We start from the raw sequence: 27,197 nt of genomic DNA, 5'->3' as shown, positions 1-27,197 counted from the left end.
AGCTTCTGCATGCCGCAGGTGTGACCAAAACACACACACACACACACGAAGAGTCATCGGGGCCCCCAGCTGGGCACAGAGTGCTGGAACAGCTGGACGCCTCCCGGGAAAGGTGACCGAAGGCCGACCCCTCACCTGCCACACACACAGATCCCTGCGTGTGAATTCAATCCTCCAGGGAACCACGGGAGAGCCTTCTTTGCGACTTTAGGCAAAGGCTCCTTGGACAAGACCCACGTAGGACGAGCCCTAAAAGCAAAGAGTTCACAAACTGGACTTCATCTGGGGGCGGAGGGCTGCTCCTACGGCATGTGGAAGGTCCCAGGCCAGGGATCGAACCTGTGCCACAGCAGTGACCCGAGCCTTTGCAGTGACAATGCCTGACCCTTAACCCGCTGGGCCACCAGGCGAACTAACTGTAGGAAGTCATAAAAAAAAAGAAATTTTCTTTTTTCTTTTCTTTTTTTTTTTTTTCTGTTTTTTTAAGGGTCGTACCTGCCTGCGGCATAGGGAGGTTCCCAGGCTCGGGGTCGAATGGGAGCTGTAGCCGCCCGCCTCCACCACAGCCACGGCAGTGCCGGATCCTCGACACGCCCAGCGAGGCCAGGGATCGAACCCTCATCCTCATGGGTCCGAGTCGGGTTCGTTACCGCTGAGCCACAATGGAAGCCCCCGTCAAAATTTTAAATGTGTTTACTCTTCAAGAGACACATGGGAGTTCCCGTCGTGGCGCAGTGGTTAACGAATCCGACTAGGAACCATGAGGTTGCGGGTTCGGTCCCTGCCCTTGCTCAGTGGGTTAACGATCCGGCGTTGCCGTGAGCTGTGGTGTAGGTTGCAGACGCGGCTTGGATCCCGCGTTGCTGTGGCTCTGGCGTAGGCCGGTGGCTACAGCTCCGATTCAACCCCTAGCCTGGGAATCTCCATATGCCGCGGTGAGCGGCCCAAGAAATAGCAACAACAACAACAACAACAGACAAAAAGACAAAAGACAAAAAAAAAGAGACACATGAAAAAATGAGCCAAAGACTCAGAAGATGTTTTACAAAGCACACCTCATGAAGGAGCCGCCACCACAACATACAGAGGATGTTTCCCCAGAGAGAGGGGTCAATGGCAAGTAGGGACAACACCCATCCCTGGAGCAGGACCCGGGCAGCGGGACCCCGGGCAGCGGGACCCCAGCCGGCACAGGCCGCTGCCCGGTCCACCTCTCAAAGTGGACACCACGCGTGACCCTGGCAGAGACCTCACGAGGGAGGACCAGGGGCAGCTGGTAAGCCCACCGGAAGACGCTCACAGGCCGTAAAGAGATGCCCGCCCCCTCCGGAGTGGCGAAGATTTAAAAACGAACCCTGGACGTCCCCTGGTGGCACAGCAGGTTAAGGATCTGGTGTTGTCACTGCTATGGCACAGGTCTGATTCCTGGCACAGGGACTTCTGCGTGCCAAGGGGCAGCCAAAACTAAATAAACGCACCCATAAAGATGAGGGCTGTCCACTGTCTGCTCGACACTGGCCCCAGTGCCAATCACCCTCTTGGCTCCTTGCACGCACTCCGTCCGCGGCCCGGCGGCCCACCCCTGGCAGGAATCAGGGCAAACTACACAAAGACTCGGGACCCTCTCGGCGGCTCCGTCATAAAAGCCGGAAGTCACCGGATAACCCAGATTCCAGCACCAGGGGAAGGAGTAAACCAGCTGTGTCCCCAGCCAGAACAGAATGCGGTTTGCGGACCCGGTTTGCGGTTTGCGTCCTGAGCAGACCCGGAGGGCAAGTCAGAGCCGCGGGCAGACAAGAGCTTCCGAGGCTGGGGTGGGAGGGGGCGGCCCAGGCTCCCCTGGTAGCGCCTGTGCCGGGCTGGGGGGGCTGTGACACCGTCGGTTTCCTGGCTGCGACATTGACCGCAGTTTCAAGACGCTCGCGCCGGGGGGGCAACTGCATGATGGGTACACGGGATCGCTCTGCCCCCTTCTGACCCCGGCTCTCAAGTCCCATAAGCTTAAACGGAAACTAGCGGCCAGGTGGGCACGCAGCGACGGGGCCCTTCCCTGCGGCCCCCAGGCTGGCATGGGGGTGGGGGGTGGTGACAGAAACAGCAGGAGGGGACAGCCCGGGGCGAGGAGACGTTCTCTGTGCTGACGACTGCGGGGTGGGCATCTGTCAGTCTCACGCTGCCACGGTTACAGTGAAGTGCACAGACCCCACGTGAAGCTGTGGAGGGTCTGAGGCACCCGACCCCTCACGCCTCACTGGGGGCAGACATGCGACCCCTCGGGGGAGGCCTGGCTGTTCCTTGGGAATCGGAAGTCTCTCCTTCCCTGAGAGCCAGCCCTCGGGAGGATGAAAACACACGTCCAGAAGGACACCTGCCAGAAAGGGGGGTTCACTCGTAAGAGCAACACTGGGCAGCAGCCCAGATGCCAACAGACAAGAGGCCAGACAGGCCGACGGCGCACCCAGGGGACGTACACTGCCCACAACCTGCCAGGGACGCGGCGGCAAACCCATCTCGGAAGACACAGCCCGCAAAGGGCACCAGCACTGCTGTCGTCAGACGCAGCCACCGGACAAAGGCAGCGCAGGACGGAAAAAGTCAGGTCCACGGGGTCCAAGGACAGAGGGGCGTTGGGGGCTTCTGTCCCTCGGCGGGGTGCTGGGGCTCGTGGACTTACCAGAGGTCACTCGGGCGGCGTCGGGCAAGCCTCAGAGCGGACTGAGCCCCGGGAGAGGCTGGACAGGCTCTGACGGCGCCTCACCAAATGCACCGGCGGCGAGATGGTTTGACGGGAAGTCACCGCACGGGGCACCGCGGGCGGGTGGAGACCCTGCGGCCGCGGGCTCACACGCGCTTTCCAGCGCTGCTCCAGTAGGACTGTTTCCCCAGCAAAACGGTGGTGAGAGAGACAAAAATTACCCCAGCTGCAGACTCGGAATCTGTGCCGCTTATTTTATATATATTACCCCCAAAAGCACAGAGAAAGGGAATGGCGATTTTCACCAAAACCCTCAGTATTGTCCGCGTCCCCCGTGGACAGGCGAGGGGTGTCGGGGGGGGTGCCCCTCACCAGCTGAACAGCTGGGATTTGGTTTTTCTGGTGTGTATGTTATGCCTTAGGATTTTTTTTTTTTTTTTGGTCTTTTTAGGGCGCGGCATATGGAGGTTCCCAGGCTAGGGGTCCCATCGGAGCTGCAGCTTCCAGCCTACATCACAGCCACAGTAACACAGGATCCAAGCCACACCTGCAACCTACACCACAGCTCACAGCAACGCCGGATCCTTAACCCACTGAGTGAGGCCAGGGATCGAACCCAAAACCTCATGGTTCCTAGTTGGATTTGTTTCTGCTGTGCCACAACGGGAACTCCTCTGCCTCAGTTTTTAAAAAGTTGAAAAAAGCAGTGGCATAAAAGTTTTCAAATGAACAGCTCGAAATAACACTACTTACTCCTTAAAAAGAAAAGTCTCCATTTAAATCTCAAAGCTGTGCTTTTAAGTGTGTGCATATGCACACGTGCAGAAGTACACACGTGTACATCCAATACAAAGGGCACACGCCTCAGCCCAGGCACTCCACAGAGCCCAGAGCCCAGGGCCCGGGGCCCTTGTCCCCGCGCCGACATGGCACTCACCCACCCCAGGGAACATCATGGTCACGGCGCACAAATGCTGGGAGAAAACACATCTGGGTTAAAGAAGACAGAGGGCCTCAAGTTCAAATCACAGCAGGACCCAGCGAGATGGCGCAGTCAGCGCGGAGGAAGTGGCGGGGCCGGTCCCCTGGACGGAGCCGATCCGAGAGCAGAAGGAGCGAGACTGCTTCCCGGAGAAAAACGAGCCATCGAAAGCTACCCCAAACCGAGCTCCCTGGCCAGGTGGCCCCAGGCCACCTCCCTGTCCATCCACACCCCCCCCCGCCCCCGACCCTGTGCTCGCCTGTCGCCCTCCAGAGGCCCTGCCTCGTCCTGACCACCCAGACGCCTCAAATGCTTCCTCGGGACGGGTGGGACCCGGCCACGCCCCAGTGTTGCCAGGCGCCACGGCTGACCAGCTCAGCTGGACGGCGAGAGGCCTCAGGGGCTCAGTCGTGAGCACAGTTTTCTAGACGTCCAGGAACACCCAGTCTGACAGAAAAGCTGCTCTGGCCACTGAGCACAACGACGGCCACGGCGTCTTCAATGGAGCTGGAAACTGGGACCTGCATCCTCGCCAGGGCCGGGGGGCCGGGGGCACAGGCCGAGGGTCTCAGGGCCAGGCCCGCCCTCCCCCCAGGCCCCGGGGTCCCCAGGGCTCTCCTGGGCCAGCATGAAGCCCCATACCTCCCTTCTCAACAGCAAGTTCTCCAGCCACGTCCCCAACCAACCACTCGTGTGATGACGCAGCCGTGGTGCCGGGGTACTGGCCGCGCCCCCGACAGGTGGCAACGCCGGTGCACTCGACTGGACAGATTCCAGGCAGTCCCGCCCGTGTGCTCCAGTCCCGAGCAGGAGGGAGGCTGCGAGCTGAGAGCAGCCACTGCAGCCTTCAGAGGCCCCCTGCATCCCCTGAACCCGCTCTGTGGCTCCAACGTGTCCCTGAAAATCCCAGCACGTCAGGCGCCAACCTCCCCAAGGTCAGGTGCCACATTCACGTCACAAAACCCACAGCTTTATTCTAGCTCAGAACCTTGTCTCTGCGGAACCTTCAGGAACACGCGTGGGACGCCTTCCGGCCCATTCGGAACCAGCAGCTACAGACCCGCCCCCGGAAGGCTCACGGCCACCTTGGCATCGAAGCTGAAGGGCCGGGGCCGGAGCAGGGGAGAGGCCTCGGCCTGACCAGTAACCCCGAGAAAACCTCGACCTCCCTGGCCACACCGCCACGCGAACATGCCGCAACCTGGAGGCGATCGCCCTGGATGTTTTCTTGGAAGCTGCTGGCGTAAAAAGCCTGCTTGGACAATCACGCCTAAACGCTAACAGGACCCAGGGTCCCCAGGGAGGAGGTGGGTCACACAAGGGACAGGGTGGCGGTCCAGCTGCAGGCTGGGCATCTGAGCTGCTTTGTCGAGCGCCAGGAACGATCTGCAGGAGCCACCTGACACGCGCCTTCAGAAAAGGTCCTTTTCCCTAGAAGCAGGTGAGAATAAACAAATACTCTCCTCTAAGATGGAATAAATCTTGCATGAAAGCAAACTGACCTCCACTGGGGGTCAGGATGGACACTTCCAAGCCCAGCCCGGGGCAGGGGCAGGGGAGTAAATGGCCGCCGTGGTGGGCAGAGCCGTCCTACGCAAGCCCACACCTCGGGTCCTTGTCTTAGCAACTCAGGGTAATCGCGCGGTTGCCTTGGTAACCCGAGGGATTTAAGACATTAGCAAAAGTACACAGCCGAGATCACTTGTTGGATTCTAAAAACACCTTCTGCTCGACAACTGCATTTAAAACATCAAACCCACGGGCTCAAGAAGCCTCGCTGTTACTATGCCGATGGACTCTCAAATCCCGAGGCCTCCAGTGCCGCGGCCCGCAGGACGAGCCGTGACGCCCTGCAGGAGCAGGACAGGACGGAAGGCTCCGTGGCCCTGACCCCTGGAAGGCCCCTCGGGTCGGTCCGTGTGGACGCTGCTCTCCGGGCTTTAATCCGAGCTGAAGGGATGTCCAGCCACTACAGGCAGCAAACCCACACCAGCAGGGAGACAGGAGGCCGTTCTCTCGGCTCAGAAACGCGAGCTGCTTCGGGCGTAATTCAGTCACACTCCGACGGTGCCCATCGGGGGCATTTTTGATGTCACAACCGGGGGTGGGTGGAGGTCAGGGCACGGCTAACACCCTGCAGGGCCCAGGGCCTCATCCCGCTGAGGCTGAGACGTGGGTTAGGCCAATTTGGAGTGGACATCCTGGAGCTGGGCCCCGGGCTCAGGGCTGGGAAGGCACGGCGACAACCAAGGCGGGTGAGTAACGGGCCTGAGCGTCCTGGGTACCCGCTTCGGTGGGTACAGAGTTCAGTTCGGGAAGATGAGCGTGTCCTGGAGACAGACAGCAGTGGGTGTTCAGTGCCAACTCCCTTAAAATTGGCTACAAGGCAAAGTTCATTGATTGACTGATTGATTTTTTTGGTCTTTTCAGGGCCACACTGCGACCTATGGAGGTTCCCAGGCTAGGGGTCAAATCGGAGCTGCAGCCGCCACCTACACCACAGCTCATGGCAACACCAGATCCCTGAAGGGCTCGAGCCCAAACCCTCCTGGATCCTAGTCGGATTCATTTCCGCTGACCCACACGGGAGCCTCCCACAAGGCAAGGTTTACGATACGTGTTTTTACCGCAATAGCAAGGCTAGTGTAGCCAGAGCCCCAGGGCCATCCGCCTGCCGAGGCCGCCCTCCCCAACCTCACCCAGTACAGGCCTGGCGTCTGTGACAGTTTTCAGGGCTCAGGCCCCCCGCCTCCCGTCCACCTCTGTCCACTCACAAGCTCCAACGCCTTCTCACCTTCTTCTCCCCAACGTGGCCTTTGCTGAGAAGCCTCCACAACCCCGTGCCACCCAACACCCCTCCTCACTCCTAATGCAGGCCCGCGGCCCCATCAGCGGGTCGGAAAAGCCGCGACTGTCACGAGGCCGGCCCCAGGAAGAGTGCCTGGCACCCAGGAAATACTCAATTTGTCCCCTAGGCTGGGAGACAGCGCAAGCCACCCTCCAGCGCCAGCAGAGCCGAGCTAAGGCCTGGCTCCTGACGGACTCGGGCTCCAGCCGCGGCCTGGCGTGCAGCTGGAGCCAGGCGGCACGCTCCCTGGGTGCCTGTGTCCCTCACGGGCCCCGGGACAAAGCACGTGCACATGCGGTTTGTTCCACACTCACGGCGGCCACAGCACACGCCCGTGGCAGCACCCCCGAGCCCGAGGGGCGAGGCGGGCCTGTCCCTCCCTCCACCCACGCGGCTGCACTGCACATTCAGCTTTTTCAGCGCCTCGCATTTCACGCTTAACCTTGAAAAACTGCCAGTGGCTACGAGAGGCTCCCCACGAGGGAAGCAGCACTAGAGCCACGCCGGGCCCCCCTCCAGGCGTCATGCCCCTTTCCCCACCCTGGGCGGCCTCGTGTGTTGGTGGCCCGGGCGCTGCGCTGACGGGGACACGGGGACGTCCCTGCGGCCGCTGGGACACATGGGCACATTCCCCGCACGCGGTTCACCACAAAGGAGGAGACAGTTGGCGCAGAGGCACCCGGGAAGACGCCACCTCGTGACCCAAAGGACTGCCTTGTGTCCAGGCCGCCCGCCCCTCCCCCCCCCCCCGAACCAAACCGGAGGCTTACTTGAGTCTCGGCTGCCGAACGGCCAGGCGGCCGCGGGCAGGAAAGACGGCGCGGGGGAGCCGGCCCGGCTGTCGTCCTCCACCTGCGGCGTGATGTGCCGGACCGTCTCCTTGTTCTTGCGGTTCTTCCGCCGGCCCGCGGGCGGCCAGCTGTCCCCCGCGGCCTGCTCCGCGAAGCTCGGCGTCGCGCCGTCCCGGGCGGCAGGCGGCTCGCCCGCCCCGTAGTGGGCCGGCGAGAGCTGCTCCTCCTTGATGCGGAGGGGCCCGTAGGCTGCGTCGCCGGGCCACAGCGGCTGCGAGGGGAGGTCGTCGGGGCCGTCGGCCTTGGGCTCCTGGTCCTCCTTCCCGTAGCTGCTCCCGCCCTCGTGGCAGCTGGCGATGGCCGAGTCCCCGGAAGAATTGGCGGGACTTGTGCGCCGGGCCAGCCAGGGGGAGATGCTCCTGCCGGCCATCACGGCCGAGATGAGCGCGTCTGCGCCGCCGCCCGGCGGGGCGCCGACCTCGAACTCCGCGAGCTCGTCCGAGGCGTCCGGCTTGATGCTGATGTCCAGCGCGGCCTTGATGAAGTCGTGGCAGGCCTGCACGATGTCGGTCATCTGCAGGAAGCTGGCCGCCGACATCACCTCGATGACGTTCCTGCTGGTCAGGGCCAGGTGCGCGGAGTACATGAAGTCGATGATGGCCTTGAAGCCCTGCGCCGTGACGATGTCCAGGTGCGTGACCGTGGCCTGGTCGGACGGCTTCTGCACCTGGCAGTAGAGCGTCTTGAAGTAGCGGCTGCTGCCGAGCAGGACGTTCTTGTGGGCCCGGAAGACCTTGCCCTCCACCACCACGCACGCGTCGCACAGGACGCCGTGCTGCCGCTGCTCGTCGAGCTCTCGGAGCAGCTGGCGGTAGTGGGAGGCGATTTCCATATCTTCCTTCCGGTTGCTCATCTGCGGGTCCCCGGGTGGCCTCCTCTACGGACTCTGCGGGGCGAGAACGAGAGCGTCACCCACACGGCCCACCCCCGCGCCGGGCGCCCGTGACGAGGGTGCAAGGGCGGCGGCGGCGCAGAGGGCGCGGGGCGGCCGGGCCCTGGCGCCGGACGCCGGTTCCAGGCCGACCGCCATCGTCACGGGCGTGGAGCGCTGAAGCGGATCCTACGACCCGCAGCCAAGACCAGCGCTCCCGCGGAGGGGAAGGCGCCCACGGACCACGGAGGCCGCGGTCCCACCCCCAGGAAGCCGAGGCCAAGCGCCCGAGCGCACCTCGGCCGCACCCTCGAAGGAACATCCCTCAGCAAAGCAACAGGAGTCCCCGCTGTGGCTCCGCAGTGATGAGCCCAGCCAGTATCGCCGAGGAAGCGGGGCCGGTCCCTGGCCTCGCTCAGTGGGTTAAGGATCCCGCGGTGCTGTGGCTGGGGTGGAGGCCGGTGGCTCCGGCTCAATCCCTGGCCTGGGAACCTCCGTATGCTGCGGGCGCGGCCCAAAAGAGACAAAAGGCATACAAAAGGCAACGACTTCCCACATGAACAAAACCACGGAGCAGTAAGGGCTGACCGCGGTGTCCACAGCCTCAACCCAACGCCTTGAAGTCCAGGAGGAAGGCCGCTCCCGGGGAGAGGCCCCGGCAACCCGCTCGGCCCCGGGAAGGGCTCCAGGGCGGTGGGTCCCCAGGCGACAGGAGCCCCTTCGCGGCCCCGAGCGCTCCAGTCCTTCCCCGGCTCGGGCCCCTCTGGCGGCGACCTCCCCTCCGTTCCCCGCCCTTCCCCTCGCTCCCTTTCTCTCTGCTGCCTGAACTTTCTCGCGGCCGGGATCCGGGCCCTGAGCACAGAAGCTCGGCCACCCGGACTGGTGGCCGTCGGGGGGAGAGGTGTTCGGGCCTCTGTCATCACACGGCCGCCTCCCTGTGCACTGTCGGTCCCAAGGTCCCCTCCTATCGGGTCAGACCTGCCCCCCACCGCCGGCACAAACTACATCCACAAGTCGTGTTCTGAAGCTCAGGGGTTATGACTTCAATACCTGACTCCCAGAGGCCTCAGTCAGCACCTAACTAAGCCTCCCTGAGGAAGCGGGCACGACGGCCGCATCGGCCCCAGTAAACGCCCTGTCTTCCGGCCCATCAGAGCCAGCTGCCCACAGACCCGGGGGCTCACAGGGGCTCAGCAGGTGCCGGGAGCCCCAGCGGGCGGCCGCAGCCTGGTCTGCCCTCCCCCAGGTGTGTGAGTCGGGCTGGGAGGCAGGCAGGAGGAGGGAACAGGCCGTCCAGATGTGGCTTCGCACCTCACACCTGGCATCACGGACTCAGGTTCCCAAACCTCACGGGAGATACAGAAACAGGGGGCAAATCCAGGAAAGAGGCCAGTGAAACCCAAGGCATCAGCTTCATGCCGGGAGTGCGAGCAAAGCTCTCGTGCGTGCGTGCGTGCGTGCGTGTGTGCCCGTGCGTGCGTGTGTGTGTGTGTGTGTATGCGTGTGTCCTGGGAAGTACCAAAAGCTTCAGGCGCCCTGTATTCAAACTACGAAAATGTGCGTTTCGTTGTCTGACTTCCCGTATGAATAACGTCTCTTTGCTCGCGGGGAGACGGGCGCTTCTCTGAAGCAGGAAGCACACAGAAAAGAGGAAAAGTGCCGGTGCTTTTTAGAGAAGCAAAACCACCTCGCAGGGCTTGAGTTCTAAAATAATTTCAACGCGTACGGAAAGTTCTAAAATCAAGCACTATTCGATCAGAGCAGCTTACAAGCCAGTGACGCGCTGCGCGGAGATGTGTGGTAAGAAATCAGCGTGGTTTCCATCAGGGAAAGACGCTGCCTGTGCGCGAAGGAGGAAAGGAACCGAAAGCAACGGTCACCAGCAAAGACTGCTGCGCCGCGGGAGAGTCAAGGACAAAGGCGACTGGCCCAAGCCCAGGGAAGCTTCAGGAGAAGAGCCGATCGGCATCCCCAAGCTGGCGACTCGTCCACACCAGTAAGCGGCTCGAAGGGCACGCCCACGGACCGCGGCGGGGGAGTGGCTGCCGGGGGCCTTTCGGCAGCTGTGACACGGGGACTGGCAGCACCTCGGCTCGTCATGTCCTGTAACCAGCTGACAAGAAAGATGCAGGCTTCAGACTGCAGTGCCCTGACCACGGCTCTTCCTTAGGGCGAGGACAGGACCTGCTAAGGTCCTGTCTCATGGAAATGCACCTGGCTGTGGGACACACACCTATGAACAGGTGACCTGCCCGTCGCCTGAGTCACCTGTGTGGTGCACGGATCACGGGGCACGTTCACGCATTCGAAGGTCCACGCGGGCGGCCCTGTGAGGGAGGGGCCTCAGAGAGGAGCCTGTGGCCCCGAGGGGACAGGAGCACCGCGCTGTTGAAAGGTGAGGTGCTAAGGCTGGGTGAGGCCAAGGGGCAGGGGGCACTGGTGCCACACTGCCCTGAGGCTTTGTCACATGCCACCTGGAAGCCACGCCCCACATGGTACCACTGCGTTTGTTTCTCCCGCGGGGACACTGTTTTCCGTGCAGCTCGCTAATCCAGGCGCTTCCTCTTCAGGCAGAATCACCGACAGACCAGGTCAACTTAAATCCCTGTTCCGGACCAAACTCCAGAAGCCATATGCTCGGCTGCCCCCACACGGATAGCCTAGCCGGGGACACAGGGAACCAGCAGGTGACCACACTGCGAGCAGCGAGGGGCAGTCAAGGGCCTGTCCTGCCCGGGGGGGCCACCGGCTGGCCCCTCGGCCCCCGGGAAAAGAGGAGGTTGTCTCTAAAACTGCAAGCCAGGGAGGCACCCAGAGTCTGGCCGCCGATGGAGCTGGCCTCAGGCCGGAGTGAGGGCCACTGCCCCCACATGCTTAGCCGGTCCCCACGATGTGAGACACCCAGCTGCTCCCCATGGGACCTGGGGCGAGGGCAGCCCTGCTGTCTCCCCTACACAAGCCGCTGCGTCCAGACGTGAGCGCAGAACTGCTGCGCCAGCCTCCTCTCTGCGTGGCAGGCACGACGTGGGGGGTGGGGGTGCCCCCCAGAGTCCGAGCCCCTGCACCCCACCCCAAAACACCTCTCAAACCTCCCACCCACGCCTGAAGGGCTCTGAAGCAAAAGCCATCTTTACAAATTATCAGCAGGAGCTACGTTCCTGAGGACGTACGTCTATCAGTCACGCGGCTCCTGCACGAGACGCCTGGCGCTGCGGGGTACAGCCAGATACACCGCATCTCAAAACGCACGAGAAGCACAACACATGAAGAGGCTGAGAGTGCATTTCACCTGCTGCACTGCCCGTTCAAAGTAGTCATCCGGGGAGCTCCCCGGTGGCTCCGCAGGTTAAGGACCAGGCATCACTGCTGTGGCTCTGGCGACAGCTGTGGCCCGGGTTTGATCCCTGGCCTGGGAAAACTTCTATGTGCCTTGGGCATGGCCAAAAAAAGTGAAAACCAAAAACAATGTATTAATTCTAGGATCAGGATATGGTATTTTTTTCCTTCTTGCCCCTGAGGAGCTTCACCTAGAAGGCCACTGGTTCTGACAAGAATGGAAGACAGGGAGTTCCTGCTACAGTACAGCAGAAACCAATCCGACTAGTACCCATGATGATTCAGGCTCGACCCCTGGCCTTGCTCAGTGGGTTGGGGATCCAGCGTTGCCGTGAGCTGCTGTGTAGGTCTCAGACAGAGCTCGGATCTGGCGTTACTGTGGCTGTGGTGTGGGCCGGCAGCTGCAGCTCCAATTCGACCCCTAGCCTGGGAACCTCCATACACCGCGGGTGTGGCCTTAAACAAAAAAAAAGAATGTAAGACTGAGACCTGGCAATCCTGCAGTGGCGCCGCTGACAGCCCAGGTCTGCGCTGGGGCCCCGGCTTCCTGCCCCTGCCCTGGCCGGCCGGCTCCTCCCTGGGGCCAGTCGCCCAATCTCACACCCAGAAAAGCCCGTCTCCCAAGAGGGGAGCATCTCAAACCCCACAGCACCTATGGCCACACCGAGCCTTCTCCTTACCATCTCGCCCCTGCGGTCCCACGGTGATCCGTTTATACGTAGGTACAGGTCTCCTTAAAACGTAACCTAACAGACAAATGTGGCTCCACCTTCAGCGCTAGAACCACAGCGACCGGATTTCGGTCTGCAGGGGCCAAGCAGCTCATTTAGGCCCCCATAAGGCCCCCATGACCCTCGGGGCGACACGGGCAAAACCGCACAAGCCACACCAGCCGGGGCACCTGCCCGAGAGGCGGAAGCACGGGTCCGCGCAGGGACTCGGGTTCCCAGCAGCCTCGTTCACACCAGTCAGACACTGGGAACCACGTGTGCCTCGGCAGGTGGCGCATAAATAAACCAGGGTCGTTCCAACGGCCGGGGCCGGCTGCCTCCCCGGCTCCCTGCCTCGGCCGCCCGTGCTCATCCCTTCCAAGTCCCTTCCTTGCAGACATGGAGGGATCTCAAAACATGCGGCCTGAAAACGGCCGAAGGAGAAGTCCCTCCCTGTGACGCCGGGAAATGCAGAGCAAGCTCCCCGACCAGGACAGAAGGCAGGTCCGCAGCTGCCAGGCCGAGGACAGCGAGGGGTGGAAAGCCACGGAACGACACGGGTCTAACGAGAGCAGCCTGCTGTAAGGGACACCGACTAGAAACCTCTTTCTGTGGCAATGTTCTGGCTCAAGGGCAGAGCTCTGTGTATTCACTGCCGTCTGCTGTGCGTTGAACCTTGTCCCCACACTCCCTTGTTGGCGTCTTAATCCCGACCCCGGCCGGGGACCTTGTTTAGAAACAGGGTCCTTGCAGATGTGATTAGTTAAGATGAGGCCAGAAGGGCGGGTCCTACTCCAGCGTGACCAAGGTCCTTACGAGCGGGGACACTGGGTCAGACACCTCACAGGGGGGACGGCTGTGTGACCGCAGTGCTGAGGCCACGGCCACGGCCCCACCTGTAGCTGGAGAGATGCCTGGGACAGACCCTTCCAGCCCAGGGCCTTCAGAGGGAGGGCGGCCTTGATCCCGGGCGTCTGGCCTCCAGGACCAGGAGGGAGTGAGGAATCTCTGCTGTTGCAGACGCCAGGTCTGGGGCTCTGGTCTGCCCCAGGACACCCACACGGCTCTCATCTGCCGAGAAACCGCCTGAAGCCCACGGGGCAATGCAGCGCCTACGCAAAGCAGCCCCTGCCTGAGGCTGTGTCCCAGGGCAGAGCTGGGCAGCTGTGGCACTTGCTGCAAGGACACTGGTTCCCACACGCCGAGGTGAAACACGGTCCGGAAACCCACGGTTAAGACCCAACGACGGAAAACCATTTTATAAATCACACTTTATACACATCATATTATCATTGTTCATGGTTGCCCTGTAAGAATTAAAACTGGAGTTCCCTTCGTGGCTCAGTGTTTAATGAACCTGACTAGGATCCATGAGGATGCAGGTTCCATCCCTGGCCTTGCTAAGTGGGTTAAGGATCCAGTGTTGCTGTGAGCTGTGGTGTAGGTCACAGACGCAGCTCGGATCCTGAGTTGCTGTGGCTGTGGTGTCGGCCGGCAGCTGCAGGTCCCATTTGACCCCTAGCCTGGGAACCTCCATATGCTGCAGGTGCGGACCTAAAAAGGAAAGAGGAAAAAAAAATTTTTTTTAATTACAATTGAGCTCCCAAAAGAAAAAAAAAGTGATAAAAAAGGTGAAGTTAACTTTAAGAATGTATTTTTTAAATTCTATGTATCTATGTAGATTGTCAATAAAATGTGACGCTCATTTGGCCTTTCAGGGCAAAAAAACAAAAAAACAACAAAAAAATACTGAGCTCCCCGACTGGAAAGAAAGATTCCACACATGTAACAGGCGTCATCTTTAGATGCGACACAGGAGGTGGTCCTGTCCAAGTTCCTCTGGTGATCAAACCCTGACACCCTTGGGTCCTGGAGACCAGCGTGACCTCAGAAGGCCAACCTGTGACGCCCCGCCCCCGGGGCAGGCCGGCCCCGCCCGCCCGCCCGGCCCCGCCCATCCGCCCGCCCCACCCCCCCCCAGCTCCGCCTCAGCGCCCCTCCCTCTTCCCCCGCTGCCTGCGTCCGTCCCTTCGTCTCCGGGGCCTTTCCTACCCACACAGATGTCACCCCCTCAGGGTGCGCACAGCCCTGACCACGCTGGCCTGGACACGCGCCGCGGCCTCTGGGCCCCGTTGCAAGGCCGTTGGGGCAGCGTCCTCCCTGCCGCCGTCTCCGGGTGGAACGACCAGCTCTTGTCCTCATCACACCACCCACCTCCATCTGCTCACACACCCGCCCCAGGAGCGCCCAGGGGCCCCACGCTGCGCCCAGGCCAAGGACACCGGCCCCCCAGACGGGGGTACAGGGAGGCAGGCCGAGGGCCGCCTAAGACGGCCGTGAGCCAGCATTCCTGGGTTCCAGGCCTGAAGGGGGGCCCTCCCGTGCTGACCCTGGCCTGGGGCTAAGCAAGCCTCCAGGAGGCTGGACAGAGTCCACCTGTGCGCTCTGGGTCTGCGCCACGCCCTGAGCCACCCGCCCTGCTGTTGCAGGCCAGCCCTGAGGATGGCAGCCTCACCCGCCACGTGGATGGGACCCGACGTCGGCAGGGAGCCCCGGCAGGGAGCCCCGGGGTTTCGGGAGGGCATGAAGGCGGCCCAGAGACGCCACGGGAATGTGCAAGAGAGAGCTGGGGACGGTCAGAGAGGGACAGAGCCAGCCAGAGGCCCCACAACCAGCCGGGGGCCAGCTGGTCCGGAGGCCAGCCGCCAAGACGCCAGTCAAGAGAAGGCCCCCGTGGGGTCCAGACATAGGACTCCAGGTCCCCTGATTCGGACCTGGCCCGGGGAGGGTGCCTGGGGCCCTGGGAACAAGTGCAGGGGGGGGGGAAGGGGACCAGGCAGGGCTTTGGGGGGGCGCTGATAAAGGCCGAAGTCGGAGCCAAGGCCCCAGCAGGGCTTGTCTGCCTGAGAGCTGTGACTTCTGCTAGGGGAAGCTGCTCTGGGGCACTTGTTTTGTGGGGTTGGGGACAGAACTGGGATGAAGCCACCTCTCTGCCTATGCTCCCAGGCCCCTCCAGCGACATGCGGCCTCCACCCTGGAGCTTTGGTCTCTAACCACGCTTGACAGAAACGGGGCAGCCTATAAGGTGGTGCCTGAGGCACCAGCAACACAAACAGCCTCTACAGACGCGAGGCTCTACGAAGGCAAATTCTGCCTGGACTACAGGAGGCAGGCAAGCCCCCTCCCCCCGCTGCTGGCACTGCCTCCTCCTCCAGGAAGCCTCCGCAGGCTCCTAACCCTGATGCGGTCTGACAGCCTCGAGGCACAGGGACCACGTCTCACGCAAAACAGGCTCGACGCACGTCCTTAGGGTCCACGAAACTGCAGGACCTTCTCCACAGGAGACCCGGGATGTTGAAATCTTACATCTTAAGATCAAGAAATACTGTTTAAATGTCTCATCTTAACTGTTGGCAGACGGAGAACGGGACGGCCACCTCCTGGTCCTGGGTGGGCCTGAAAGTGGGCAGTGAGGCCAGGCCACCAACTGACCACAGGCCCTGGGTGCTCTGGGTCTCACAGGGCAGAGCATGATGCCACAGGTGTGGCTGAGAAGTGGGCCCTGGCGTTGGGCTAGTCACAGCCGGGGGAAGGTAGGTTACTCACGGTTGGGGTGAACCGTGTCCCCAAAAAACACACGCGACCTCATTTGGAAATAGGATCTCTGCAGATTTAAACAAGCTAAGATGAGCTCCTAACCCAGGGGGGCCTGGTGCGTCCCAAAACGGGGAAATCTGGACACAGACACACGGAGGGACAGAGGCAGACACGAGGGAGGCGGCCACAAGGCCACGGCCACGTGAGCTGAAGCGGCAGGAGGACCCTCCCTTGGGGCCACTGTGGTGGCACAGCCTGCGACCCCTTGACCGACAGGGAACAGTTTCTGTCATGCTTCTGTGCGTCAGCCCCCAGTCTGTGGTAGTTTGCTACAAAAGCCCTAGAAAAAGCCACTTACATTTTTTTTTCTAATTTCTTAGAAAGCTGATCAGCTTAACAAGGCAGAAAAATTATTTCCGCGGATTTTAAATCTGAAATATACTGTGATTTGAAATGTTACCTCTAACACTCGTGCTCCCTGCCACCAATTAAAAAAAAACAACCAGAATCTAAATAGTAAGTAAAGCAAAAGCCAAGCCAGGTTTTTTTTCTTTTTAGGGCCACATGTGGAAGTTCCCAGGCTAGGGGTCGAGTCAGAGCTACAGCCGCCAGCCTGCACCACAGCCACAGCAACGCGGGATCTGAGCCGCACCTGCACCTCTATCACAGCTCAAGGCAGCGCCAGATCCTTAACCCACTGAGCGAGGCCAGGGATTGAACCTGCGTCCTCATGGTTACCAGTCAGATTCGTTTCCACTGTGCCACGACAGGAACTCCTTTCAATGTTTTAACTGAAACACTTTCCAACCTAAGCACAAGCTGCAAGAATCAACCTGAGACCTCCCACCTACCCCCAGCCAGACCCGCCGATAACCGACATTCTGCAGCACGTCCCTACACCCCGAAACCGCCGGAATCTTTAATCAGTCTCTTTTTTCTAAAACGTTGCCCCGGGTTGGAGTTCCTGTCGTGGTGCAGCAGAAACGAAATCGACTAGGAACCATGAGGTGGCAGGTTCGACCCCTGGCCCCACTCCGTGGGTTAAGGATCCGGTGTTGCCGTGAGCTCTGGGGCAGTTCGCAGACGCGGCTCGGATCTGGAGTGGCTGTGGCTGCGGTGCAGGCCAGTGGCCTCAGCTGATTCGACCCCTAGCCTGGGAACCTCCGTGTGCCGCAGGTGCGGCCCTGAACAGACAAAAGGCCAAAAAGAAAGAAGCTGCCCTGGGTGAAAAGAGGAGAGTCCTCACAACCACACCAGGGCCACCGGAAAGCCACCTCGGCGGCAGTGGCCGGGCCTGGACCCGAGCAGGGGCGGGAACACGGCCCCCACACTCTGGCCGGCGGCAGGTCAGCACCAGGGTCGCGCTGGTACCCGACGGCCGAAGGCCCCGCTGTCGTTTCTGCTCGGGCTTCTTGGGCAGTAAACACTCGTTAGATGCTGAGCAGATGCAGGCCGGGCCAGCGCGGGGTAAGGAGCCTGAGCAGGAGGCGGGCGGGGCCGCCTCGAGGACCCTCAGCGGCCGAGCCACCTCCGGCTGCAGCCACCCGGGACTCAGCAAGCACCGCTGGCACCCGCACTGTGGCCAGCCGAGCCCCTGACGGAGGGGCTGGTGCAGCACCAGCCGGGCACACAGGCCAGGTCTCGGGCCTGAGGCAAGGGAGTGTGAGGGACCCAAAAGCCAGGACGGGCCTGGCCGGAAACAGGCCCCAGCGCGGGAACAACCTGGCCCCCAGGAGTCGGCTGGGCGCCAGGGGAGCAGGAGCTGCAGGCTGGGGTGGGGGTGGGGGTCCTGTGGGGCGAATCCCTGGGGCGGCAGGGCCTGAGGGAGGGGTCCTTGCGGGAGGGGCCCTTGGGGGGGGGGGTCGGGGAGGGGCCAAGTGGCTTTTGGACTCCCAGGGAGGGCCTGGAGGTTCAGGGCACCCTGTCCCCCTCCAGCTCCGGGGTGTGGGCGAGAGAGTCTCTCCCTGTGGAAGCCCCTCTGTCCAGTGCAGCCTGGGACCTAAGAAAGGAACCGCCACAGTTCTCGAGGACAGCACTGGCAGCTGCCACTGACTAGGGGAGTTGCGGGGGCCGCACTGGGGAGGGCCTCAGCGACTCGGCAAGGCCAACCCACTGACAAGGGGCCGTGGCCCTCGGGGCAGGGAGGGGGTCCTCCACCCACCTGGGGTGCTCTGGGGGTCTGCTGCCTCAGAGGCTCCTTTAAACAGGGTCCAGGAAAGGGGGCAGCAGCTGTGTGACTTTTCCCACCATGACCTTGAGCTGGACACACAAGTGCTGGGACACCGCCGCCAGCTGGTGAGCACATGCTGGGGACAGCTCTGCAGGACCCGCCACGTCCTCCTCCCAGGCCAGCGCTGCTGCCAGTGGCTACCACAGGCAACCCCGGGGGACTCCGAGCCGGCTGGTGTCAGGGTCCAGGCGGCAGACAGGGACACAGCCGAGGCGCTCACCTTCTCAGAACTCAGGACACTGGGCGACAGTGATGTGTGAGCCCTCACTTCTTTCACCAGCTCGGCCCAAACCCCAGCACTTTCCTCACAAGGCGGAAATTCTAGAACCAAGCCCTAAGTCACTCAGCCACGTGTCTATTCCATCAGCCGCCAATGGACTAGAGGGACCAGCTCCCAGGTTTCAGATCCGGGGCTGGCTGTGGATAAAAATGACTTACCTGGAATAAACAACCTTAGTTTTTCTGAGTAGGAGTTCCCGATGTGCTTCAGGGGGTTAAAAGTCCGACTGCAGAGGTTTGGTTGGCTCCCCAGACCCGTGCAGTGGGTTACAGGATCTGGCATCACCGCAGCTGCAGCTCAGAGTCGATCCCTGCCCCAGGAACATCCGTATGCCACAGGTCTGGCCATAAAAAAATGTTTTTAAAGAGGTAAATCAGCTCCTGGGTCCAAACAAACATTAAACTATTCAAGAGGAATGATCTTCGAGTTCCCGTCGTGGCGCAGCGGAAACGAATCTGACTAGGAACCGTGAGGACGCAGGTCCGATCGCCGGCCTGGCTCAGTGGCTGAAGGGTCTGGCGTCGCCGTGAGCTGTGGTGTAGGTTGCAGTCGAGGCTCAGATCCTGTGTTGCTGTGGCTGTGACACAGGCTGGCAGCTGGAGCTCCGACCGGACCCCTGGCCTGGGAACCTCCACATGCCTCAGGTGCAGCCCTAAAAAGCAAAAAATTACATAATGTTCCTACATTTTATTAGCCAATGACAAATCTAGAATTTTTTTTTTCTTCACTCAGAGCATGTGGAAGTTCCCAGGCCAGGGTCTGAACCTTTGCCATAGCAGTGACCTAAGCTGCTGTAGTGACAATGCCAGATCCTTAACCCACCGCCCCACCAGGGAACTCCCAGAATTCTTAAAATAAAACTTAGATAGATGATCATTATTTTGAAAATTCCAGGTACACCTTTTTTGTTTGGTTTTGTTTTGTTTGTTTTTCTCCTGGGCCGCACCCTTGCCATATGGAGGTTCCCAAGCCAGGGGTCTAATCAGAGCTCCAGCTGCCAGCAACACGGGATCCGAGCCGAGTCTGTGACCTACACCACAGCTCACGGCAACGCCAGATCCTTAACCCACTGAGCAAGGCCAGGGATCGAACCCGCGACCTTCCTAGTCGGATTCGTTAACCACTGAGCCACAACGGGAACCCCATGAAAATTCCGTGTACATCTTAACAAAAGGTACATACGTCTTGAAAAGCAGGTGCCGAATATAAAAACGATTAGTCTTTCAAGTCAGAGATTCTGATGTAGATGGGACCATTACACGTGGACACTGAGTACCAGACACATGGTCCCCCTGAGACAGGCACCCCTAGCCTGTCCTCCAGACCCCTCCAGGAAAAGGGGCTCTCTACACTCAGCGGATGTGCCACCAGCCGTGTGAGACCGAGAACTTCGATTTTCCAACAAACAGCACGCAACGGAAGAAAGCAGGTTTCAGAGGCACCTCCTCAGGTGGAACCAGTGGGCCTGTCCGGACAGAACCGCGAATCAACCAGCAGTAAGAACAAGGAGACCCAACCGGGCCCCCAGGAGGCACTTGGTGGGTTGACAGCTGCGTGTGTATCCGCCACATGCAGCCAAGCACTGGAGGGCGAGACGGAATGTCTGTGATTTACCTTCGAATGGTCCAGAGCCAACACCAAGGGACAAGGATGCGAGAGGAAGCGGGAATCATTGCAGCTGCGGAAGTAAACACACCCCTGATCCTGCGTGTGTCTGCAAACTTCCCAGCTGAGGCTCTGAACATGCAACGAAGCTCCAGAAGGACCGCCGAGGTTTCCAGAGCCGGGAGAACTCGGGGGAGAGGCCAGACTGGTGCCTGGCCTGCGGACCTCGGTCCAAGGCCCGGCGGTCAGGCTGGGCGGGAGGCACACGGCCCTGCAGAGGGACCCGCCCCCACGCCACCACGTGAGGGGCAGGCTGTTATTCCTGGGGTGAACCAAAGTGACAGCACGTGTGACTGTAGCATGAAAGCAAGTTTCCTCAATTTTGAAAACTCAATAGCTGCTGTGCTTCGTTTTCCTGTGTCTCTTACAGGAAGCATTAAAACCGCCATCCAGAAGTTCCCTTGCAGTGCAGCAGGTTAAGGATCAGGACTTGTCACTGCAGCCACTTGGGTCACTGCTGTGACAAGGGTTCGATCCCTGGCCCAGAAAATTCCACATGACATGGGTGCAGCGAAAATAAATATGTAAAAATAAAAACACTGTCCAGGGAGTTCCCTGGTGGTCTAGTGATTAGGAATGGCCTCTTTCACTGCTGCAGTCCCGGTTCAATCCCTGGTCTGGGAACTGAGTTCCCACATCAAGCCGCTGCACACCATCGCCACAAAAATAAGGAAAGGAATAAAAACGCCATTCAGAAAAGGAGCCACAGGTCTCACCAGCCACCTGGGGAGAGGAAAGGCTGGGGTCCAACCTGAGGGGGACAGGTGGGTCCATGGGCAGGCATCTGGCGGGGCGGGGGGCGGGGGTGGGCAGAGGCGAGGCCGCGGCAATAACTCCCTACCCCAACGCTGGGTATGGGGGCTCCGCCTGTTCCCCCCAAGCCCTCCCTCCAGCCCACGGCATCCCTCTCCTCTGCAGCCATCCACCCCTGTCCTCACGACTGCTTCCCTTCTGGGGGCACCCGATCCAGAGCAAGGACCTAGCTGGCTGCTGGGTCCCCAGGCCACTCGCCCTGCCTGCCGCAGGCGTGGAGCTGAGTGCAGCTCAGCTGGGTGAACGCGCTCATACATGGGTCACTGGCCGTGTCTACTACACCAAGGGAAAGGCAGGTGTGAGAGGTGACAGCTGGTGACGGATGGAGAAGCCCTGTAAATGCTGAGACTGGGAGACAGGTGGGGGAACGTGTCGGGCCAGTGAAGCTGTAACGGTGCTGTGGGTTGGCTCTCGTCCCCAAAGGCATGTTCCAGTCCCAGCCCTGGTGCCCAGGCATGTGACCTCATGTGGACACAGGGCCTTTGCAGATGTGATCAGGCGAAGCTGAGGCCGTTAGGGTGACCCCAATTCAACAGGACTGCTGGCTTATCAAGAAGAGGGAGGTTTGGACAAGGGGTGGAGGCAACACCTCGGAAGATCAGAGGGCACATCCCGGCCGAGAGCGCGCGGGGCCGCCAGTCGCCAGGGCCTGGGAGAGGCAGGAAGGGCCTGGGAGCCCCTGGAGAGGGAGTGGCCCTGCCACACCTGCATTTAGGACTTTGGCTCCACCCTCTTCAGCTGCCAGGTTGGTGGTGTCTCTCCCGCAGGCCCAGGACTCGCACAGACAGCGCCCTGACTGACAGCGAGGGCTCCCCGGGCCTCAGAGGTGGTGCCTGAGGGGTCCTCAGTGCAGGTCAGAGGAATGGACACGGCCCTGAGATGGGCAGCAGAGGCTACACTCAGGCCACCAGCTGTGGACGCAGGGCTGAGGACGTTTCTGTGGACAGGACAGGGGACAGAAAGCAGAAGCTGCCCTGAAACGACCCCCGAACCCCTGCCGGCAGGGCCACCCCTCGCTTGAGCGACAGTCCCCAAGGGAGAAGGAGAGCTCAGGGACACCCCCCGCCCCCGTAGCCACACCCCGACCCGTGCTGGGTCCCAGGGGCTCTCAGGCTCCCTGAGGAGGCAGCACGGGGCCTTCCGCACTTTGACCACAAGAGTTCCCGGCCAGCGACACGGGGCCAGTGTGTCCGCCCCCATCCCGCGCCCCACATTGGGATCCCAAGACCCCCCGGAAAGTCAAGGGAGCCGGGAGGACAGCCGGGGGGCCACCTGAGGCCACCCCGTGCTGCCAGCACCAGCACTGCCCTCCCACCGCGTCCTGCTTCCTGTCCTGACCTCTCCTCGGGGACTGAAGCCCACGTGGCAGCAGGCCTGCTCCACTTTCTGCTTGGGATGTGGGCCACGGAGCAGCCTGGCGCAGGGCTGGCAGGAGCGGCCGGGTTTTAGGTATGGGCGGGGGGCTTCTGGCACCGGGAGGCTGCCCTGGGGACCGGGTGGGGGGTCAGGCCGAAGCCCCCAGAATGGGCGATGGCCACCTGTGCACGTGAGTCTGGGACTGGGACCCGGAGTCGGGTCTCGGACGCGGCCTTGTCTGGGGCACACGGATGTCGCCGGTCTGGATGGATGGCGAGGCCCCCGGCCGAGCAGCCAGGCGACCCAGCCACGGGGATGCATCCGCGGGGCCAGCTCGCTGCCTGCCGCCCCGCATCCAAAGAAGGCGAAGTAACTTCTCCTTTCAAGATGTTCTGAGCGGAGCATCCCGAGGAAAAGGAAAGTGCTGCTCGGAAGCTTTATACCTCGAGCAGGATGGGATGAGAAAGCAAGATGCACCTGTTCAAGATTCAAACAGGGCCGTGCCAGGACGCGAGGGCACAGCCGCCATCCCCTCCAGGCCCAGGGAGGGGCCTGCTGACACGCTCGCCCTGGAGGCACTGCCACTTGGCTCGCGCCCGGGGCTCCTCCACGCGACCCCTTCTCCTGAGCGGGTGGCACACCTAGACCACACGGCCAAGACCCTCGTCTTCCCCTGTGCCTCCTGGGCCGCCCCGTGCAGGTGGTCTCCATCGGCCGCCACCTCACCGCAGCCACCTCCCCTCCGCACAGATGCCTGGAGGGGAGCTGAACCTCTGCTGGGCGGGCCCTTGGCGGGTTCCGTGCGTTTCCAGAAAGCCCATCCCGCATCTGCCCCCACACCGTTGCTTTGCTCCTCAGAGCAGCCAGCCTCTGTCACTCTGGGGATTACTCCTGGGAAGTCAGGGACGTGCCCGGTTTGGAGAAGCCTTGTTCTGCCCAAACGAGAGGCCCTGCCATGCCCCCTGCCACCAGGCACAGCCAGCAGCGGCGTTCAGAGTGCGAGGGCACAAGGACGCAGGTCAGACCTCCGAGGGCCCGGGGACACATGCTAAGAGGATGACTCGCCCACAGCCCCGTGGCCGTGCTGCCCACATGTGTCCCCCTCACGGAGGCAGCTCTGGACACCGGAGGCTCTGAGGCCCCCGCGGGCAGCCCAGCACGCAGAGGGGCCTTCCTTCCCGTCTGCAGAGGAGGAGCGTGACAGGGGCCGAGGGCCAGGCCTGGTGGGAGGTTTTCTCTCACAAGCGAGAGGCCGCAGAGTCGCTGCAGGTTATGCGGAAGGAGAGAGGTGAAGCAACGAGGGAAACAAAACACCTTCCAAACAAAAAAGCGCCTCGATCTCCCCCCGCGCAGAGCAATGCTGTCAACAAGGACATAAAAAACCGAGCCGTTGCTTGGAGTTTCCATGGTGGCTCAGCAGTAACGAGCCCAACCAGCATCCATGAGGACGTGGGTTCAATCCCTGGCCTCACTCAGGTTAAGGATGCAGCGTTGCTGTGAGCTGTGGTCTAGGTGGCCGATGCGGCTCAGATCCTACGTTGCTGTGGCTGTGGTGTAGACTGGCAGCTACAGCTCCCATTCGACCCCTAGCCTGGAACCTCCATGTGCCACAGGTGCAGCCCTAAAAAGCAAAACAAAAACAAAAGCAAAAACGGGTCACTCCTACACAAATGTGGATCTTTTCAGAGGAGAATAGCAGCCCTGGCCAGCCTGGAAGGGCAGTGATGGGGTGTCCCCTGCAGACCAGGAAAAGGCCTGCTTCACTGGGACTGTCCCGCAAAGACGAAGGGCGCTTTGTGAATGCGGCTGGATGAGGGCTGAAACAAGGGCTTCGGAAAGCATCACTTGAAACTCAACCCCGTCTCACTGCCGCCGCCCCCCCCCCCGCCCCCGCCACCGGTGAGCCCCCACAGCTGCCTGGCCCCAAGGGGCCTGCCCTCCCACGGGCCAGCCACTCTCTGCAAAGCAGAAGCTAGAACAAAATTTGTTCCACACGCACCAGAACCGGGGGCGGCACTGCGGGGCCAATGCTGAGCGGGGGAGGGGTCTGCAGGACGCCCTTTCCTTCCAAGGGTCTTTGGAGATCCAGATGCCCCCTCCCCACCAGGCGGCCTACACCCTGTGCCACTCCGAGCTCTCGCCAGCATTTGTCCCCCACGCCAGATCACATCAGTGGCTCCAAAACGACCTTCCCCCCGAGGCCAGCAGGCCGTCAGCCCCTCTGCAGGAACTCTTTCCCAGTCTGGTCCGAGGGCTGGGCCACAGCAAGCCCTCAAACAGCCAAAAATCATCAGGAGGAAGAGCCCCTGCGAATGTCAAACATGACTCAAAAGGCACACCTGTCAAAACACAAAAGCTCTGTAAATGCTGGTGCAAAACCCGTTAACATGTTCCTAAACTTTCTAAAGTACCCAGGTCACTAATTTTTAAAATCCAAATATCGGCGTTGGTAATTCAAAATTCAAAGTAAGAGTTAAACAACTATAAATGTAATAAATTCATTGAGTAATAATAAAAAAATAAAATAAAATGGTTAAGATGGTAAAATATATATATATATATATATATATATATATATATATATATATATACAGTTGCTTTAAAAGAAAAAAGAAGAGCTAAGGGGCACTGTTGAGAGATGCTGAACGGAAACCCGCCCAAGTCACGCCAAGGCCAGATCTGCCTGGCCTCGCGCATCTGTATCCTTTACGAGAACAACTTTTCAGTCGTTAAAAGAACTTATCTCTCTTTTCCAAAACTTCTCCATCCACGAGCAGAACCACAGAACACCTCGTCACCACCAGCAAACCAGAACACCAAGCCTGAGTGTGCCCGCGTCAGGGACACAAAGTGCGGGAGCCGAAGGCAGGAAAGAGGGAGCCTTCGATGATGCACCATCTCAGACCCCAGCTAGACTGGCCGGACCAAAGCCAGAGCCAACAGCAGAGGACACGAGAGCCAGGATTGGGACAAGACAGCCCGATTTCAGACTTAAACGAGCCTCGTGGCCTCAACAGGAATTTTCAATTATCTGCTTATTCTTAGGAGTTAGGTCATTCGAGCAAACTTGTGGCAACAAGAAGAATCCTTATTTCTTTTCTTTTGGCAACACCTGCATCATGTGGAAGTTCCTGGGCCAAGGATAGAACCTGCAGTTACAATGCTGGGTCCTTAAGCCACTGCACCACCAGGGAGCTCCCCGAGAAGAAGCTTTTTTGTTCAGGGGAGCAAGTTGATTCAAAAGGGAACCCTTGGAGTTCCTCTTGCGGCTCGGTGGTTAACGAACCCGACTAGGAACCACGAGGTTGCAGGTTCGATCCCTGGCCTTGCTCCATGGGTTGAGAATCCGGCGTTGCCATGAGCTATGGTGTAGGTTGCAGACGTGGCTCGGATCCCGCATTGCTGCGGCTCTTGCGTAGGCCCGCGGCTACAGCTCCGATCCAGCTCTATACAGCTAGCCTGGGAAGCTCCATATGCCGTAGGAGCGGCCCAAGAAATGGCAAAAAGACAGAAAAAGGGGGGGGAACCATCGCCCAACAGTCTTTACAGTGGAATATGCTCAGTGAGACAGAAGAAACGGCCTGGTCATTCACAGAAGCTGCTGCCAGACTATTCTAGTTGCTCGAGTGGGAAACAATGTCTCATCTAAAAACAGCCTAAAGGAGCTCCCTGGTGGCTCAGTGGATTAAGGACCAAGCATCATCACCGAAACAGCTCGGCTTACTGCCATGGCACAGGTTCGATCCCCGGCCCAGGAAACTCTGCATCTCACAGCATGGCCACAGACAAGAAAGAAAGAAAAAGGCTCCATTTTTATGAGAACACGAAGCCCCCAGAACAGTGGAGAAGATGGAGTGGTGGTTTCTAGAACCCCACCCACTTTAACACAGCCGCCAAGAGGGCACCTGAGCACAGATAGCGCCAGCAAGTGAGGCGTGCGCTCAAGTTTAGGGTTCGTGGCACCTACTGAAGAGGTGCACGAAACGGTTCCGGTTCTGCTGGGCTCGGTGCCGCTGGTTGAGGACCTCGTCGAGAGCAGGCTGCACAGCTGCCCCAGAAACACAGACCACAGGGACACAGTGGCCCAATTTTCCTTAATTTGAAAACCCCACGTAAGGACAATGTTGGAAAGTTTGCGAACATTCGATTTAACGTGTTTGTGAATAACAACACCTCGTCTGACTGTAAATGATGCCTCTGCAGGCCCTCGGAGCCGTCTCACCCACTCTCAGTGTTGACCTCGCCCTCCAGACCTCCTGTGGGACCACGGAGACTGGGCATCACCCTGACCCTGGACACTGAGTGAGGACACAGGGCATCCCGGAGGGCTGGTGCTCCTGCAGCCAAGAGCCCGCCAGCCCTGAACGACGGAGACTGGATGTGGACAAACAGCTCATCTCAAACACAAAACAGCTAAATCTAAACAGAACTTATCTAATTAAAGCAAAACGCTGGCATCCAGCATGATGTCGATGAGGCCAAATTCAATCTTGTCCAGAGGCTGGCCTCCCAGGGAAGCTGAATCTTTGGTTCAGCCTAAGTGAAGACGTTCTAGCACTCCTTCATGAGAACTTCCCAATCCCACCCCCCCCCACACACACACACCCCTCCTTCCCTTCAGTAAAGGATAAGAAAATGGTTATTAGCTTCTTAGGGGACACAGTGTCTAATTCCCACTTAAATCCAGTAACTTCTGCCTCAGCCCGTAATCCCTTCTGGAAGAGCAAAAGGCGTCCCAAACTTTTCAGTTCAAAAGCCCTACAACTACCACAAAATATACCAAGAGGAACAATTCTGCTCTGACGAAATTCCATTGTTTACTTCATTATTCACGTGCAAATTCTCTAACTTGCCCTCTGGAGAACAAACTCCTTCCCACTCCTGCAGAAGGGAAACGCTGCCTTGCCCAGGCAGCGTGCGGGCCAGCCACACGGTGAATCCACAGCCTGTTACCCAAAGGGGA

The 27,197-nt window shown here is 60.1% G+C and overlaps 1 protein-coding gene across 1 annotated transcript in view; it reads right to left on the bottom strand.

The window, feature by feature from the left end:
- Positions 1 to 27,197, bottom strand: part of ZBTB46 (zinc finger and BTB domain containing 46) — a 49,995-nt gene that overhangs the window by 21,331 nt on the left and 1,467 nt on the right. The window contains exon 2 of the mRNA XM_047770614.1: positions 7,296 to 8,262. Within this exon, the coding sequence (XP_047626570.1) occupies positions 7,296 to 8,229 (934 nt within the window). The 5' untranslated portion in view covers positions 8,230 to 8,262. The remainder of the gene's footprint in view (positions 1 to 7,295; positions 8,263 to 27,197) is intronic.

This window comes from Phacochoerus africanus, chromosome 3, assembly GCF_016906955.1.
Source record: "Phacochoerus africanus isolate WHEZ1 chromosome 3, ROS_Pafr_v1, whole genome shotgun sequence".
Lineage (NCBI taxonomy): Eukaryota > Metazoa > Chordata > Mammalia > Artiodactyla > Suidae > Phacochoerus > Phacochoerus africanus.
This window is presented reverse-complemented; position numbering and strand designations above follow the sequence as displayed.